Source organism: Protopterus annectens, chromosome 4.part1, assembly GCF_019279795.1.
Source record: "Protopterus annectens isolate FY-2018-M chromosome 4.part1, PAN1.0, whole genome shotgun sequence".
Taxonomy (NCBI): Eukaryota; Metazoa; Chordata; order Ceratodontiformes; family Protopteridae; genus Protopterus; species Protopterus annectens.
In genome coordinates this window covers 308,901,984-308,920,370 of record NC_056734.1, presented here as the reverse complement: position 1 = coordinate 308,920,370, position 18,387 = coordinate 308,901,984, and the positions used below count along the sequence as shown (strand labels likewise).

The 18,387-nt window shown below is 38.2% G+C and overlaps 1 protein-coding gene across 1 annotated transcript in view; it reads right to left on the bottom strand.

Annotated features, from left to right (window-relative positions):
- Positions 1–18,387, bottom strand: part of LOC122800843 — a 1,417,490-nt gene that overhangs the window by 1,174,535 nt on the left and 224,568 nt on the right. Inside the window, exon 5 of the mRNA XM_044070157.1 lies at positions 9,216–9,278. Coding sequence (XP_043926092.1) covers positions 9,216–9,278 — 63 coding nt within the window. The remainder of the gene's footprint in view (positions 1–9,215; positions 9,279–18,387) is intronic.

Here is an 18,387-nt window from a genome sequence, read left to right as displayed (position 1 = left end):
AGACAAGGACAGGGAGAGGCATAGGAGCCACAAGTGGTGGGCCGATTCTGTCCCCTTGGCCCCTCCAGCTAAGCAGCACTGTTCTCCTTTGAAGGTCTCCGGGTCTTCCCCTGCTCGGCTCCTTTCCCCATGTTTCTCTCCGGAGCCGGAAGAGGAGCCCCGGCCACCTTCAAGGTCGTCGAGGTGGCCTTCCCAGTCAGCCTCAGTGGTTTCTTCTAGATCGACAACAAGCCTTTCTGACGCGGACATGGACCAGATGATGCGTCGCTTCCTTCAGACCCAGATGCAGATGGGAGTGCTCTGGCCTCCCCCCCCCCCTAGAGGAGAGCTCAGCCCCCTTCTTTGCCCCCATTGCTCCTTCTCTGATCTACGATAGGGTTTCAGAGCCGTCGGATCTGGGTAGCTTCAGAGCCGGGGAGTCGGCGCGGATAGTAATCAATTCTTCGACGCCAGCCTTACCCTCGAGTTTATCGGGTCCTTTTTTGGATCCAAGCTCTTGGGGCCATGAGCCGAGCCTCAGATCTGGAAGGGTGAGTGTGTCTTCAGCTCTGATGAGTTTGGAGCACACTTCTCTTTTGGATCCAATTGCTTCAGTTCTGGCGCCGATCCACATGTCGGATCCGAAGGGGCTGCTCTCAGATACCAGGGAGAGCGGTTCACCTTCGGCCTTCAACGTGGTAGAGAGAGTCCTCTTGTGGGATTTGAGGCCCCAGGCTCATGGTATGGATCCACCCACCATTCCCTCACAGATGGGGTCTGTCTTCCATCATCCAGCCCCATGGTTCCTGTAGAGGATCAAGACCCAGTTGGTGAGCCCTCCTCGGAAAGCCCCCCTGAGGAGGTTCCTCACAAACGAAAGTGTAAAAGAAGGCACTTGGACTCCCCCAAGTCCCTCATGGAAGACACTGACTTGGAGGAAGGGGAAGGTTCCTCCAGGTCACCCCCTGAGGATGTCTCCTTTGGAGACATTATGGAGATGCTGCGCACTAGAGGGGGGTGGTCAGCCCAAAAACCTTCCTCGGATGAATCTGTGTTTCTGGAGGTGTTTGACACAGGCCCGTCTACCTCTTGGGTGTCCCCTCCGGCTGACCCCTGGTAGATTTAATTACTACCAGGGCATGGAAGGAGCCGGACACTGTAAAGCCGATTCCCAGGAGACCAGATAAGATCCTTAGTCCCCCGACAGACAGGATGGGGTGAAGTAAAGGTTCACCAGTAGATGTCATGGTGGTGGTGGCGGCTGCCACCAAGAAGGAACTGGCGCAGGATAGTTCCTCGGTCCATCCTCCAGACAAGGAATCTCAGATGATGGACCGCATTGGAAAGCGGATGTTTGCTTCAGCCATCTTCTCCATAAGGGCGCTGAACTACTTGGCATATGTCATTAGGCTCCAGCGGGATCTAGTGAAAGAGTACACTGGGTCACCCCCGGAGTCCATGTCGGCCGAGGAAAAACAAACCTTCTCAGCACCAATGGCCACTCTAAAATCGATATCCAACACATCTATGCGGCTTCTCTCCCATGCCACAGAGGGGGTGGCTAGAGCCAGTGGAGCTGGCATCGCCTTACAGCATCACACCTGGCTCTGTCTTTGTGACTTTGCGGAACCCTTCAAGACGTCCTTCACGAACGCTCCCTTTGACGGCTCTATGCTGTTTAGCAAGACTGTCCGCGTCACTCTACTCCAGAGTGAGAAAGGCAGGAAGATGTTGTCTGCCATCGGAATCCACTTCTCGGCTCCTCAAAGGTCCTTTTCCTGGAACCAGACAGGACAAAAGAAGATGTAGTTCTGGAAATCTCAACAATTCTGTTTTGCTCCGGACACTTCGTCCTTCAGAGGCAGGGGAGGACAAGGCGGATGCCGGCCCAGAGGCAGAGGGGGGGGCTGAAGAATTTCGGGTCGAGGGAACCCTTTTCCAACCAACCGGCACAACAACCCTGAGGGGTTGCCTGAATGCTCCTCTCTGGAAGCAGTCTGGGGGCATTTCTTGGAACACCTAGCACATTGGGAGTCCATCACGACATCTCACTGGGTGCTCCAAATAATATCCAGAGGTTATTCTATTCCCTTCGTAAATCCTCCCCCTCAGTTGGGGCGCCTCCCCGATGTCTCACCCAGTTAGAAGGAGGCGGCGGCTTTAGAGATAAAAGAGCTGCTAAGAAAAAGAGCCAACCAGCACGTCCCCCCAGGCCAGTCTGGATTGGGCAATTACTCCAGGTTCCTTTTGGTGCCAAAAAAGATGGGGTCTTAAGGCCAATTCTCGACCTGTCTACATTGAACCTCTTTATTGCCAAGGAGAAATTCCAGATGGTCACCCTTCAATCCATTCGCCCCTTTTGCAGGAGAATGACCGGATGTGCTCCATAGACCTCAAGGATGCGTACTACCACATTCTAATGGACAGACGATCCGGGAGGTTTCTCCACTTTCAGTTGGGGACCAGTCATTATCAGTTCAGGGTCCTCCCTTTTGGCCTCACCACAGCCCCCAGGGTGTTCACCAAGGTTTTGGCGGTTGTAGCGGCCCACCTGAGGCTTCAGGGAATACAGTTCTTTCCTTACTTGGACGACTGGCTCTTTGCCACTCCCACCAGGCATCTACTATGCTCAGCCAGGGATTGTTTCCTGCTTTTGGCCCACCAATTGGGGATCACCATAAATTACAAAAAAAATGTCCCTTCAGCCTGTTCAGGTCCTGGACTTCATAGAGGCCAGAATAGACACGCTTCAGTCCAAGGGCTTCTTGACATCTGACAAACTCTGCAACCTAACTCTCCATGTTTTGGCACTTCTACAGTCTCTGGCCCCACCAGCAAAATTAGTCATGAGGGCACTAGGGTCTATGGCGGCCGCTATCAACCTTTCACCCCTAGCCCGCTTAAACATGAGAGTTCTTCAATGGACCTTACAGGTCCAGTGGTCCATCCTTCGACATCTGCTGAACTCCCTGATTCCCCTCAGCCAGGTTTGCAGGGAATCACTGTTTTGGTGGCTCCATTCCCGAGAGCTTCAGGAAGGGCGGCCCTTTTTGATGCCTCTGCCCCAAGCCACGGTGACCACGGATGATTCTCTCCTAGGTTGGGGGGGCATTGCATGGGAAGAACTGTCCAAGCACGTGGACTCCAACAGAGACCGTTCTGCATATCAATGTTCTGGAGATGAGGGCAGTGCTTCTAGCGTTGCAAGCTCTCCATGCCCTTCTTCCTCTAGGGACTAATGAAATTCAGACAGACAACATGTCAGTGGTCTGGTACATCAAAAAACAGGGGGGGACCAGGTCTTACCCTCTTTGCCGAGAGGCCATGAGAGTTTGGGAGTGGGCAATATCCACCAACTATTTTTTGCTAGAAATGCACATTCTGGGTCGGTCCAACATTTTAGCGGACAAGCTGAGTCAAACTATCCTCTCAACTTACAAATGGTCTCTGAACCCCTTAGTAGTGAAACAGATCTTCCTCAGATGGGGTCAACCTTGCTGCGATCTGTTCGCATCACCTTCAAATGCAAAGTGCAGTGAGATTTTCGCTCTAATCCCCCAACAGGGGGAGAGCCCCAGAGATGCTCTAGTTCATGCTTGGCCATCCAGTCTTCTTTATGCTTATCCTCCTCTCCCGGTAATGACAAAATTCTTGCAGAAAGCTCGTCGGTTGGGGAGCAAGGTTATCCTCATAGTCCCATTCTGGCCTCGTCAAACCTGGTTCCCGTACCTGCGGTCTCATCTCATAGCTCCTCCTTGGATCTTAGATCCCATCCCGGATCTGATTTCTCATCCACCGGGATTGAAAACTCCGAATCTGGATGACCTCAAGCATTCGGCTTGGTTGATCCAGTTCCGTTAGTGGATAGGATTCCTGGTATCTCATCTGCAGTTAGATCCATCCTGGTGGCAGCACATAAGCCTTCTACCAGGAAAGTCTACAACAGTAAATGGAAACGTTTTTCTATCTGGACCGGGCATAGGAATTTGGACCCCTTTATGGCTCCCATTCCAGCAGTACTTGAATTCCTATCTCACATTTTTCATCAGGGGGCCAGTTCTTCAACTGTGAAGGTTCAAATGGCAGCCATTTCCCACTTCCACATCGGAGACAATCTTGGTCCCTTAGCTTCCTCTAAGATCTGTAAGACCTTCTTGAAGGGCAACTTTCTTTTAAGACCTGTCAAAAATGCGGTTCCTCCGTGGGACCTAACCTTAGTCCTCCGGGCTCTAACTGGTCCACCCTTTGAGCCTGCAGCTTCGGTTGACTTAAAGTTTTTGTCTTGGAAAACTGCCTTCTTGATTGCTATTACCTCAGCTAGAAGGGTATTGGAGCTTCAGGCCCTTTGTACTAAACCTCCGTATCTTGTCTTCCATAAGGACAGAGTATCCCTCAGGACTAATCCCTCTTTTTTACCTAAGGTGGCTTCTGAGGCTAACATCAACCAATCCATTAATCTGCCTGTTTTCTTCCTAACTACCAGAACAAAGGGGAGTACAGACTCCATTTATTAGATGTGCATAGACAATTGCGTTTTTATTTGAACAGAACAGCTGCCTCTCGCAAGTCGGAGCAGCTCTTTGTTTTCTTTGCTAAGCCATCCTTGGGTAAGCCAGTAATGAAGGTGACTCTATCTAGGTGGATATCTCACTGCATTTTGCTCACGTGCAAAATTTTTGGTCGGCCTGAGCCCATGGGGGCTCGTGCTCATTCTACCCATTCTATTGCTACCTCTGCTGCTTTTTGGTCAAGGGTTCACTTGGATGACATTTGTTCTGCGGCTACTTGGGCTTCATCTCATACCTTTATTTTGCATTATAAATTAGATCTGATATCCAGAGGGAAGGCTGCCTTTGGCTCTGCAGTGCTCCAGAATATTCCTTCTTGAGGGCATCCCAAGTTTTTGGTAGCTGGGGACTCTGTCCCACAGGTTGCTGATCAAATTAAGTTAACTACTTCAGCTAAAGAATTTATGTACTCACCATAACATTCCATCTGACTAGTAAACTTCATTTGTCAGCAACCGACCCCCCTTCCTTCCCCCTAACCTGGAGTTTGTTACCTGAATGAGTGAATGATTCTCCCCTGGTATGTATCAGGTTAGGATGTACAGGTTTTGTTTGTCTTGCTGTTGTCTACTATTTGGGCAAACTCGATCTGAGGACTGGAGGGAGGTAGCGGGGTATTATGGGTAAGGGGAGGAGCTTGGAGCTTGGATCTCTAGCTTGGAAAGCTGCCAGCTCGGATCCAGGTCAGATCTGATACCCACACAGGTTGCTGACAAATGAAGTTACCTACTCAGATGGAACGTTATGGTGAGTACATATCTTCTTTTTGCCTGTATTCAACGGTTGTGATCACCCTGGCTTAAGCCTGAAATGATCCAGTGGATCTGTGTTGTACTCCAGTTAACAGGCAATAAATAAATCAGTCAAATGAGAGGAAAGAGAGCATTCACAAAATGTTTAGAACCCCATAAGTATGTTGTGCTGGACTGAGAGTACAAGAACATTCCCGTACAGATTGTAACATCACAGAAAAATTATAAATCCTTACATTCAGTACAGATCTAACTAACAGTAGGGTTTTGGGGGAATGAAAAAAAAAATATTATTAATGTATTTGCAAAAGAGGTGGGTGTGTTGCAGGTATTTGCATAAGTAACTCTGTAAGTATTGCTGTTCTCATGGAAAATGAAAAACAAAAATACTGCATACAAAAGAACCATGACAAGGGACATATATGTATTTTAACATAAAATAGATCAAAATATTACATTTTGTTTGGGCAATATCTTCTTCTCATTCTTTAAGTAGTATAATTCCATCTTAGAGATATTTCAAAACCTTCAAGCATAATTAAAGACATACTGCACCCTGAGCAGATTATACATTATAAATATTACTTCTGCATTTAGTCTCAGTAAAAGCCTTCAAATGGGACCTAAAATTAAAACTTAACCAATATTAAGTAATACAAAGGTATTCATGAACTGCTTCTGTATTTTGTGATTCTCCTTATATATGTCATTTCATTACTAGGAATTTATTTAGCTAGATTTGATTACTGGGATAGATCTATGATCATATTTTAACAATTTTAGACACAGCTTTCGGACATAAAGTTGTATAAAGCACAAAAAAGAAGAGCAATTAACAGGATCTTAATAAATATGATAGAGTAAAGTAATATGTATCTATATATATGTGTATGCATTTATATATATATATATATATATATATATATATATATATATATATATATATATATATATAAAATGTGTGTGTGTGTGTGTGTGTGTGTGTGTATAAACACACAGTGTTATGAGAAAATATATATAAAAACAGGCATCTATATACATTATTATAAATCCATAGAAAAAAATGATAACATTAAAAAAGTGAGTGGGAAAATGTAATTGATGATAATCTCTTACTAAATCAAGCCACAAATAAGATTTTTCAAAAAGGTTGAGGGTTTGCAGAGTTAGATAATGTGGTCTAAAGGAAGCATACACATTGACTGGGCATGTTTGGCAAGAATCAGTCTAAACTTTGGTCTGAAATACTGCTCCCAGACTTGATTGGTAATGCTTTTTTACTGATAGCAGCAAAAAGCCCTCTTAAATTATATCTATAATTGAGGCAGAACTGTGCTGCTCCCCAAAGCTTTATCATAACCAGCTCTGTGGCTGTTACAGTGGCACTTGCTACAGTTTGTTAAAAGAAAATTGGGAAACAAACATTCAAATTTAGAAATCTGTATCTCTGTTGAAAAGTACAAAATCCAGGGGTGGTAGTCTCTCCTTGTCTCTTTAGTGAAATTATGAAAAAAGGAAGTTGCTGTTTGTCTGCTAATTCATGTCAGCCCTAATAAAAATGGTACAAAGAGAAGTTAAAAAATTTGAAAGCACTTGCATTAAGACTGTAATAGTGCTGTTGATTTTAAACTACATAGTAAAGAAAGTTGATTATAGCACAGCTGTATTCAAACAGTGTATTAAAATAATAAAAAAAAGTTGCCAGTGTTCAGTTTTAGAAATCGATAGATATTAGTGAAAAGTTAACAGTGACATTTATGCAAATACATTCTCCCTTTACACTATTTTAGTATCACAGTTACTCCTAAGCATATTTAAAACAGAGTATCAGGAAACTTGTTTGCAAAATGTATCTTCATGTCATGCAGTCAGATTACTGACTCAAAATTGCACAAAAACACTACAGCAACAAGCAGATACAATCCTTAATTTTAACGTAAACAAAAGACTCACTAGTTTATATACCTGTCTTTGGTGCCAGAAATGTTAGAAATGTGTGGACTGTGTTCCCACACTAGGCAGCTGGATTGATATACTGGCAATAATGAACCATTAAGGGGGAGGGAGAAATTGCGATGCCCTCCCCAGGGGGTATCCTTTGTAATGAAGCATTAAACAGTGGTTACATTTGCTTGAGTTATTGTCAGTTTAAATTAATTTTATTGATCCAGTGACACTTATCTGAAGAATAAGAACAATGGAGTCTGCTATGGTGTTCTGGCCCAGTTTCCCCTAGACAGTATAAATACCACCTTAAGTATTCCTTAAATAATGATCATAGGCTCCCTCATGGGGATCTGTCGGTTTAATATATGCAACCTAGTAAATGAATAATCTGTTAAATATTTCTTTTCATATTCTCATGTAGTGCTGCTGGGAGATAAAATGAGCTATAAATGTAGTCATAATAAAATAGACTTCAGTGCAGCTGGGGCAGTCTTCGCCAATGGCGCCTGCTGGAAAACTTTCTGCATTGTATCATAACATAATATTGTATTTTGTGTAGTTTTGCACTTCTAAAATATTGCTACTACCCCAAGTTTAAACAAACTCTATGGGTTTGGACGAATGTGTATATTTGTGTAAATATGATCTATCTGATAAACAAATTAAATACATTAATGACAGCATGATGCCACCTCTCATATTCACCTGCTTTGCCATTGCCAGTGGGAGATACAAAACTAGATCTGCAAATGTAGTAAAAAAATCACTCCAAATGCAAGTAATAAATTCTTCTTCAAATGAGTATGTAACTCGACATTTGAGTGCGTATTTCTTGAACCAAATATGATGTTCTGTGCAGTCCGAGAACTAGAAAATTTAATATCTGTCTTTAAACCATGTGTGTGTGTGTGTGTGTGTGTGTGTGTGTGTGTGTGTGTGTGTGTGTGTGTGTGTGTGTGTGTGTGTGTAAGTGTGAAAATGACTGCAATCTACCTCTCAAATCCAAGTTCCAAGCTGTCTCACATTGAAAAGGTCAGTCATAGTTTCAACACTCTATAATAAATAATAGGGAAGCATACTGTTTCACGAAAACAGCATTGTATAAGTATAAACTAATAGAATTTATCTGTGCTGTTAACTTCCAAGGTGAAGTTGGTAGCATTCCATATTTTGCACATTTTTCACATCATGAGAGGCAGTGTCCCATATTTTGTCCATTTTTTCTCATTATGATAGGTAATATTCCACATTTTGTCAATTTTTTCCACATTATGATAAGTAGTGTTCTACATTTTGGAAATAAAAGTAGCTGTCATGAGTGCGTAAGAATGACACTAACAGTCTAATCACAGAAACTATTTTTTTTTCTTTTTTCCTAGGAATTACTTATTTCTTTTACTGCTTTCACCTCCTGTTCATTTTATTTATTTGTCTGTTTGATTGTTTTGGTAGGAAAACTATCTTATATCTTACAAGTGGAGTAAGACTCTGAGGTATGATGTATTACCTAATAACAGCACACTTTGTGGTAACACTGACTGCCTTCACTACAAGGGTGACGTTCCTACCCCTCCTCTCTTGTTTTTTTTCTTCTTTATCTGCTCATATGAATGTTGAAAATATATGAATAATTTTGCAAAAAAAAAAAAAGAAAAAAAACAACACACATATGTTAGCTATTTCCTACTAATCATTGTCAAAAAAAAAAAAAAAAATATCTCAACATATGTAAAAGTTTTACTTTATAAATAGTGTGTTTATTTCTAAGTTTTCTTGTATTTCAGCTATTTTCCAAGATACCTTCTCATTTTGAATAGTAATATGAGATACACAACATACTGGTCACAGAAAACACAGCTGGTGCATCGTTCTCTTGCTTGTTTACTTTGCTAAGCATAGGTCAGCACTAGAACAATACCAACAGTGTCAGATACTGTGATTTATTGAATAAAGAATAATGAATACTTACAAACTGTAGTTGTGTTTAACGATAACCATGGAGCTGAAGTGCTTGAATTTGTTGATGTGTTATCTGAAAAAAGAAAAACACTACATTTCCAAAAGGTGTATGTCACATTTATTGATGAATTTTTATTTCTTCATCTGCATTAACTTTTAAAAGACTTCCTTAGTGTGATGTATTATTTAATACTGCAAGGAGACACTTTACTGCATATGATTAGCCATAATATTATGCTAGAATTATAAGAAAGAGACACATAAATAACAAAATAACATTGAAGATTCCAAGAGTTATGCCAAACTATTACTAGAAATATTATTGTTCATGCATTCTGTGAAATTTCATGCAGAGTGCAGAGTGGTGGTGAAGTGAGAAATATGGCTTCTCCGGATTTTGAGCTGCTTTTAGAACCACCTACACTCCATTTAAGATTGCAATTGTTTAACAATCCCAAGTTGGGTACATTTAATACACAGCTAACCCAGTTCGAAAAGTTAACAAAGAATTTTAAAACTTTACAGATGGATAACGCATTTCTTGAGCGTTCCATCCAGCTGAACCAGGTACGGAAGGCGCTAAGGATTTAAAGATTTTCAAACTACCCATGGGCATCAGTGAAGAATCTGAAGCATTTCAGGATTTAAAAACATTATTTGATCACACAGGTATGGATATGATGTCAATTATTATCCGCGATAATAACATTAAACTGTCTAAATTTAAAATTATCTAGTTACCTTAAAAAACAGAAGTCAAAATGATTTATTGTTTGCTGTTAATACGTCTCACTTTGATAAGATATTTATTGGCATTGACAAATTTGTGAAGGTTGGCTTAAAGCGAAAACAGGGGAAAATTCAAAGAGACACTAATAACTACATGGACAACAGAGCCTACCCTACAACTAAGTCCTTTAGGGACAACAGGGTAACTATAGAACATGACAATGGATGGTTTACCACAAATGAGGCTCATGGGTCAACAGCCATTGATGTACATGAAGAAAATGAGGCATTTTTAGACCCCCCTCCCCTGAAGCGTTCCAACCATATAAGGAATCAAAACCAACAGCAGAATGCCCCAACAGGCACACCAGTAAGAGGCCAGAACAGCTATGGGAGGGGGAGATGGTGGGTCAGAGATATGTTTGCTTCAATCAATGGCACAATTACAATTCTGGTTTTCAGACCAGCAACAGAACCAACCAAGATTGAGTGATAAAGATGGTCGAGATATGAATTTTTTGGCTGGTTCATTTAACTGAGGTTTTTTGATTTTTGAAGCATTATGTACTGAATTTGTTGATGAGCACAATTATTTTGAAAATACTAATTTGAAAACATTAGGTTGTAAGCACATCTGTGTCAATAATTTTTCTATTTATAATTTTACTAAGTTAGACATTTCCACAGATTATACTACATTGTTTCAAAAAGGATCTTCTTATATACCTATGTTTAGATATGATATTGGGAGGCTGCTTATACAACTAAAATTATACACTACATTTCTGAATTTAGAGATGTTTTTTGCTAACAATGGCAGCCCCTTAGTTGATCATGTTTTAAACTTTAGGTGAAGTAATACGTTTGTACCACCTTGCAACCCCAGTATTATGGTGCTTGAAAAATTATGTGAGAGTCAGATCAGGAGATGTATTTTGGAAGACAAGATGAGCACAGACAATTTAAATAGTGGTGAAAAGTTTTGTTTGAAAAACTCACAGGATCAAACACACATAGAGTAATGAAACCAGACAAAGTTGTGTGTGTGTCTGTGTGTGTGTGTGTAGGGGGGGGGGGGTAATGATCACGACTAACATGGATTATACACTATGAATGGAGGAATTGTTGAATGACAACAACACTTACAAAAGAGTATCAAAATTTGATGCGTACCGAGCATATACAAAGATAGACTGGCAGCTTTTATGAATACCTTAGTGAAGGGATCATTTCAGAGCAACAATATACATACCTTATGGTAGATCACCCTGTGATTCCCCAAGTTTTTGGTATTCCAAAAATACATAAATGCATAAATTTACCTCCATTTAGACCAGTTGTAGCTGCCAAGGGATCTAAGAAGGAAGCTATGGCTTTGTTTATTGATTTAAACTTTAAGAAATTCTTGTAGAAGACCCCTCCATATATTCAGGGATAATTGGAATTGCTTGGACACTATCAGAAATATACATTTAAAAGTTAACGGAGAGTTTATGTTTGTAACAACTGATGTCATAAACCTTTTTTCCATTATACCCCACGAGATAGGTTTGCAATTCTTTGGTTATAGCTTGAAAGTACTTGGGGAATTACACAATGTTTTAAGAGAACTAATGGTAGAATTGATGGAGATAGTTTTGTTGAACAATTTTATGTTATTCAATGGAGAGTTTTATAAATTGATTGAAGGGGTTGCGATTGGGGTGGGATGTGCCCCTATATATGCAAACGTAGTGTTGGCTGAGTGGGAGAGACAGTTTGTCTTTAATTCAAGATATATATCAAAACTATTAACATATTTACATTACCTGGACAATATATTAATTTTATGGAGAGGTACCAAGGAAGAATTACTGGAGTTTATTGATTATTTGAGAAATACAACTGGGTTTTTGAGGTTTACTAATCATTATAGTAATGATAAAATAGAATTTTTGGATATCTTACTATATAAATGTTATGGTAAAATTGCTCCAGTATCTTCCACAAAAAAACTTACAGTAACTCTTTTCTTCACTATGAGAGTTGCCACACACATACTTTAAAGAAGAACATGATGAAAGGGCAAATGGTCCGGGTTTCAAGATTGGTTAGTCAAGACTACACATTTCTTAAAGAAATGGATTATCTTATGGATCTATTTAGGAATAACGGTTACCCCCAGGACTTGTTATTTAGAACACAAAACAATATTTGCTACAGAAGACAGTCCCTCTACCAGTTTCTCCTTGATACCATGAGGCAAGGTGACAAATTTGACAACACAAGGGAGACAAAGCAAAACACTTTATCCAAGAATACAGTTATGATATTGGAGTATAATCATACAGCACCTAAGATAAAGAAGATTATGGAAACAATATGGGACAGTGTATTTTCTATGGCATTGATGGAGACAGTGGGCCCTAAACCTATTTTTTCATATAGCAGAGGCAGGAGTCTAAAAGAGTTATTAGAAAGAGGTTCTATGGACCAATATAATATTTCATGGATGGGTAAATGTGTTTTTTATAGCACATGTAAGTACATTAATGATGGCCCATATGTGAAGATTAATAATTATAATAGAACACTCAGATGCCCAGGGCATTGTAACTGTAATTCAGACATGGTGGTCTATCTTGCCACCTGCCTCAGCTGCCAGGCATTTTATGTCAGCAAAACTATATGTAAGCTAAGGAAACGTATTTTGGAACACAGCAGGGACATTAAAAACAAAAAAAGAACTAGTGCCCTGTTTACACACAGTATAGTATGCACAAATTTTAAAAGGTTTTTATTTTTTATAATAGACTAGATATCTAAGACTGAGGTTGGTAGTGATTTTAAAACTCTGTTGGAAATGAGAGCGTTTGTGGCAGCTTCATTTAGAAGGTAATAAACCAGCAGTATACTTCAATATGAATCTTATTTGATACAATAGAAGGAACTTTATATATATATATATATATATATATATATATATATATATATATACATATATGAATATATATATATATATATATATATATATATAGATAGATATAGATATATATATTTTTTTAAAGTTTACATTTTAGAATTTCATAACTTTTTAGGTGTGTTGTAACATTTTTATGTAAAGGGAACCACACAATTAGGAAGTAGCACAAAGTATTTTAAATAATTTAAGTATTTTAATTGTGCAGTTGATCTTGCTATGTTATTTGTATTGTTTATCTTATTTTTGCATCAATTTTTTACTGTTTATTGTTGCTATTTAATTAAGTTTTAGTAGTGCATTTTAAAATGCCATTCAATAAGTGTTAATTGTTTAATTAATTGTTATATGATTTGTTATTTGAAGGTAGACTCATTTATAAAGGCAGTCTTGCTTTAATGCACTTTACTCTGAAGAAGTCCAAAGAATGATGGGTGAAAGCGCTTAGTATGTCTTTGAAGTAATAAACATCTGATGTATCTCTCAGCAATTTCATGGATTTTTTACAAAAGAGAGGTTGCTGTCAACCTGTGTTCCCGGATCTCTTATAACATCTTCTGTGTTCAGTGACTATCATCAATGTGGTAATTCACGGGAACTGTGTTTTTCCCAAAGGGGATGATGACACAATTTTTGGCATTGAGCTTAAGGCCATGGTTCTGACACCAGCCATTGGTCACAGAGATTTCAGTTAGTACTTTAAGTAATGCAGTGGAAGCATTCGGTACTTCAGTCTTTCTTGTTTATATACTTGTGCAAATCAGGGTATAATTGACCTTTTCCATGTTTTATAGACTGCAATTCCTTCCCTGTTTACTGGGCAGTGCTTTTATTTTTGTCTGTGTGCACTCTATGGCCCTCAACACTTCAGGGAAGTGTACTACTGCATTGAATTCTTGCAAATGAAAAATGAGGGGAAGGTGGGTTAACACATATCTTTCTAAAATGAATACCATTAACTTTGGTTAGTATATGGTTGGGAGGGTGACCTAATGGTTAAGGTGTTTGCCTTACAAACACAAGGTGCAGGGTTTGAGTCTCACAAGGGATAATTGGCTAGGTTTACAATGGCTCGCAAGAGCAGTTAGCCTAGTACTAACCTATGACCCTATGACCTCAAAGGAGACAAGGTAAAATATTTGGGTTGGGAAGATGGCCTAATGGTTAAGATGTTTGTCTTGCAAACACAAGGTACAGGGTTTGAATCTCACAGGAGATAATTGGCTAGGCTTAAAATGGCTCGCAAGGGCAGTTAGCCTAGTACTAATCTATGAACCTATGAACCTATATTAATTGTCCAATGTATAGACTATCTCTCCATCCTAACTACTGTATAAGGCTGTGAGTGAAACCCGACTCGAGTAAGGATGCAAAAACAAAATTTAATGACAACTACAGCTCGACATAAAAATAATTTCAGCAAAAATATAACACATAACATGGTAAGCGATTTCATCTGCGCAAAGCAGACTTCGTCAGACCAGGTGACTCAATTACTACTACTACTTTTAAATACTTTTTGGCGCCAACTTTCATACATCAAAACATGACTACCTTAACCCTTTGTTTGGCTCATATTTTCCTTTCTGAATGTTCAAAGTGTCAGCACAACATTTCAAAAACCACATTTCTATATATATAAACATACCTAATAAGAATACTATGAAATAACCTAAGGGTTTAAATAAAAACATGATTAAAAACCTACTATTATTCACTAAATCATAACTATAAAATACATGTAGATGCCTTGACTTGAAAAATAATAAATCTAAATGGCAACTTGTACAAACAATTCATCCATAGGCATAAATGACACTTATTTAAAACTAATGTTGTGTCGCATTTTGCTAACGTAAATACGAATGTCCTTCCTTTCATCAAATGCTTATTTAATTAATAATATTACTAAAAACCTACTGTTATATAATTCATATCTATAAAAAATGCATATAAATATCATTATTTAAATAATTAATAAACCTAAACACAACTTATGCATACTATTCATCCATTGGTAAAAATATCACATGTTTTAAACTATATTATATCAAATAATACTGAAATGAATTCATATGTCCTTCCTTTCACCAAATACTTATTTCAATAACAAAAACGGCTTGATATATATAAAATCATTGATGCCTGGTTCTCTAGTGGCATCTGTTAAAATTTGCCAAACACTCTCCCTTTTACCTAATAATGCTTTGAAATCCCTCCTCATGGGGAATTTTGTACATGATCAATGATGGCAAATTTGAAACTATGTGAAGTGCCACATTTACTAATGTGCCTGCGAAGTGCATTTTTTGTATCCTTAATTTTGATCCTATATATGTGGTCATATGCCCGTTTTCTAAGTTGCCTTTTGTTTTTTTCTCTATATAAGGCAGGATAGAAGGCATGACATACAGTGCACTTAGCCAGATACACTATATTCCTACTGTTACAGTTCCCCCTTATGAATTCAACATTCATGTTCTGTTAACATCTTCCAATCTACATCCTACCTTTTCTCTTATATGGCCACACTGATTACAAACCTCACATTCCTTAGTAATTTTTCCATCCCTATCAACATTAATACTCTGACATTTTTTCTAAATATTTTTTTACATTCATACCCATTTTATAAACAAATTCTAGTTTATCACCCAATATATTCTTAACTTCATCATCCACTAATAACATGTTCCAATGCTTGCATGTAATATTTTTATATCATTCACAAACAGAGTATATGTCAAGACACATGCTCTATATAAGTTTGAATCTTCTGACCTGCCAGTTTGCTTACAATTATTGAAATCACTACCAAGTATGGGTGTATATTTTTCCCCCATTCTCTTATCACATAGGTTGAGATGTCTTGTAGCAATATCAGGGGATAGCCTCTATTTAAAAATATAGTTGTAATGTTTTCCATTTCCTTTTGCATAATGTCAAAGTTAGATGACATTCGAGCTACCCAAATACATTGACCCTTAAAGATGTTTTTTAACATGTTTGGGGTGATAACTGTTAAACTCACGGTATGCATTAGAATATGTATTTTTCCTATATATTTCAGATTGAAACGCTGTCTCCACATGACTAATATACATATCCAAATAAGCTATACCCTTACTATCAATTTTGTGGGTAAATTTCAAAAAATCACTAGATTGATTTATGTAAACAATGAAATCCTGAATACTTTCTACGAGACCATTCCATAAAACAAAAATATCGTATAAAAATCTTGTGTAATATATAATATATTTGTAATACTCACTACTAAATACATATTGGTTCTCCCATTCTAACATGACCATGTTAGCAAAAATGGGAGCACATGAGGCTCCCATTGCCACTCCTTTTGTTTGTTTATCATATTCCCCTTCATAATAAATAAAGTTGTTGTCCAACACTAATCCCATCATATCCGTAATCAAATTGACCCGATCCCAACATATGTCGGAATATTTCCTCAGACTTGTATAAAAATCTTATAATCCCTGATGCTTGGGAATACATGAGAACAGGTCGACTACATCGATGGTGATAAATATAAGATTCCTATTCCATTTAACTTGGGTAAGTTGGGTTTAAAACATCCAAGAATCTTTAATAAGGTGGGGTACCTTACTGTAAATCAGCTTTACCCATCTATCGATGGCTACCCCAATATTAAATGTTTTTGATCTAATCTACTCCCAGATATAATTGGGCGAAACAGGGATTTTTTAATATCCTTATGTACTTTCGGAATACCAACAATCGTGGCCAAGACTGGGTAATCCACCTTTATAAAATTATATATTTCCTCTGATATTCTGTTATCAATAACATATTCTGCTAAAGCCAAATCAATTTTCTGATAACTAACATTGATTTCATTAATAGATGTTATTTCATAGTTGTCAGATTCCATCAAGATAGCTTGTATCTCATTAATATAATCTATGGTATTATATAACACTATTCCCTCACCCTTATCCGGCTTCATCACCCAGATGACTTTATTCATAATTAATTCATTTAAACATATCCTCTCATCTGGCATCAAATTATCCATATTTATATGGTTTTTAAGCATTTTGTTATATCCATATACCTCATGACAAGTTACATCTTCAAAACTTGTCACTTTTTTATGGCTTATAGGAATGAATGTACTTTTTTTCTTATGGATTTTGTGTTCTATAATTAATTTATTTTCAGACTTGTTGTTAAACATCAAAGCTAAGTTGATTTTCCGACAAAATAATTTAATATCTGTTATAACATCTACTACATTAAACTTAACAGAAGGAATACATTACATACCTTTTTTAAAAAGTGTAAAATGCTCTTCTTTGATATTAATATTGGTATAATTATATACCTTTAAATCATTAAATTCATTGACAATATTAATTGTTTCTTCCCCATCCAGCTGCATACATTCTCGTACTTCATTAAAAGTAAAATTTTGTATACTAGATTGTCCTTGTATATAACATGTTGCACCCCTACAGTTAACTACCATCTGTCCTGTCGGTGCCTCTGGGGATTTCTCCCCGTCGGTGATGGTGGAAAAAACTGACCCCCTTGAAAATTCGACCTCCTTTCCATATAACTCTCCCCATTATTGTCAAAATAATCACTCTGGTTCACATACCTATCCTGCTTCCATATATACACTCTATTTTGACTTTACTGTTCCACATCTCGCTGAATTTTTTTGGCCTTTCTTTCAAAAATCTTTTCAGCCCTACTCTCAGCTAATTTGTACTGCTTTGCATATAAATCTTTCCATTGAAGAAACAATAAATCATTCAATATTTCAGCATTTAAACTTTCTATTTCATTTACAACATGGACACGTTTCACATCATTCTTTTTAATTAATAGGTTCATATAACTGGTCCCAAAACTATTAAATAAAGCATTAAATTCATCTTTAGTATCATTGTCCATACTCATTCCCATGGGTAGTTTAAAAAATCTCAACCCCATTGGTACTATTCCCAATGATATGCATTTCATCAGGTAAGCATTATCGACCTTAATGCTTTTCGCTGTCAACAATAGTTTACCCAGATGATAAATCATGTCTTTTAAAGTTCCATTATTAGTGGATTTTTTTTATTATAAGCAATATTCTTGTTATTCTTTCCTGCAGTGGCGAATTCATATTCACTAGATAAAACATTGTCTAAATTACAAAATTTATGGTTGTCGCTGGGTAAATTAATGTTCCTGCCCTTAGGGCTAGAGGTATTGTGTACAGTACCTTTAGAAACAGGTCCTTTTGGTTTAGTAATGGTTGCATACGTCTTCCCTGGTAATGGTCATTTAGGACGCGCCCATTCGATCCATTTCCTCTACATCACGAAATAACGAAAAGTCAAAAGTGCATTCATTATCAGATGAATGGTTAACATTGTAGGTTGGAATCCGTTTACCAGAGGATTCACTTAGAGTAATATGTTTACTACTGCCAGGCTCTCTCTGCCCATTAGGAATATCA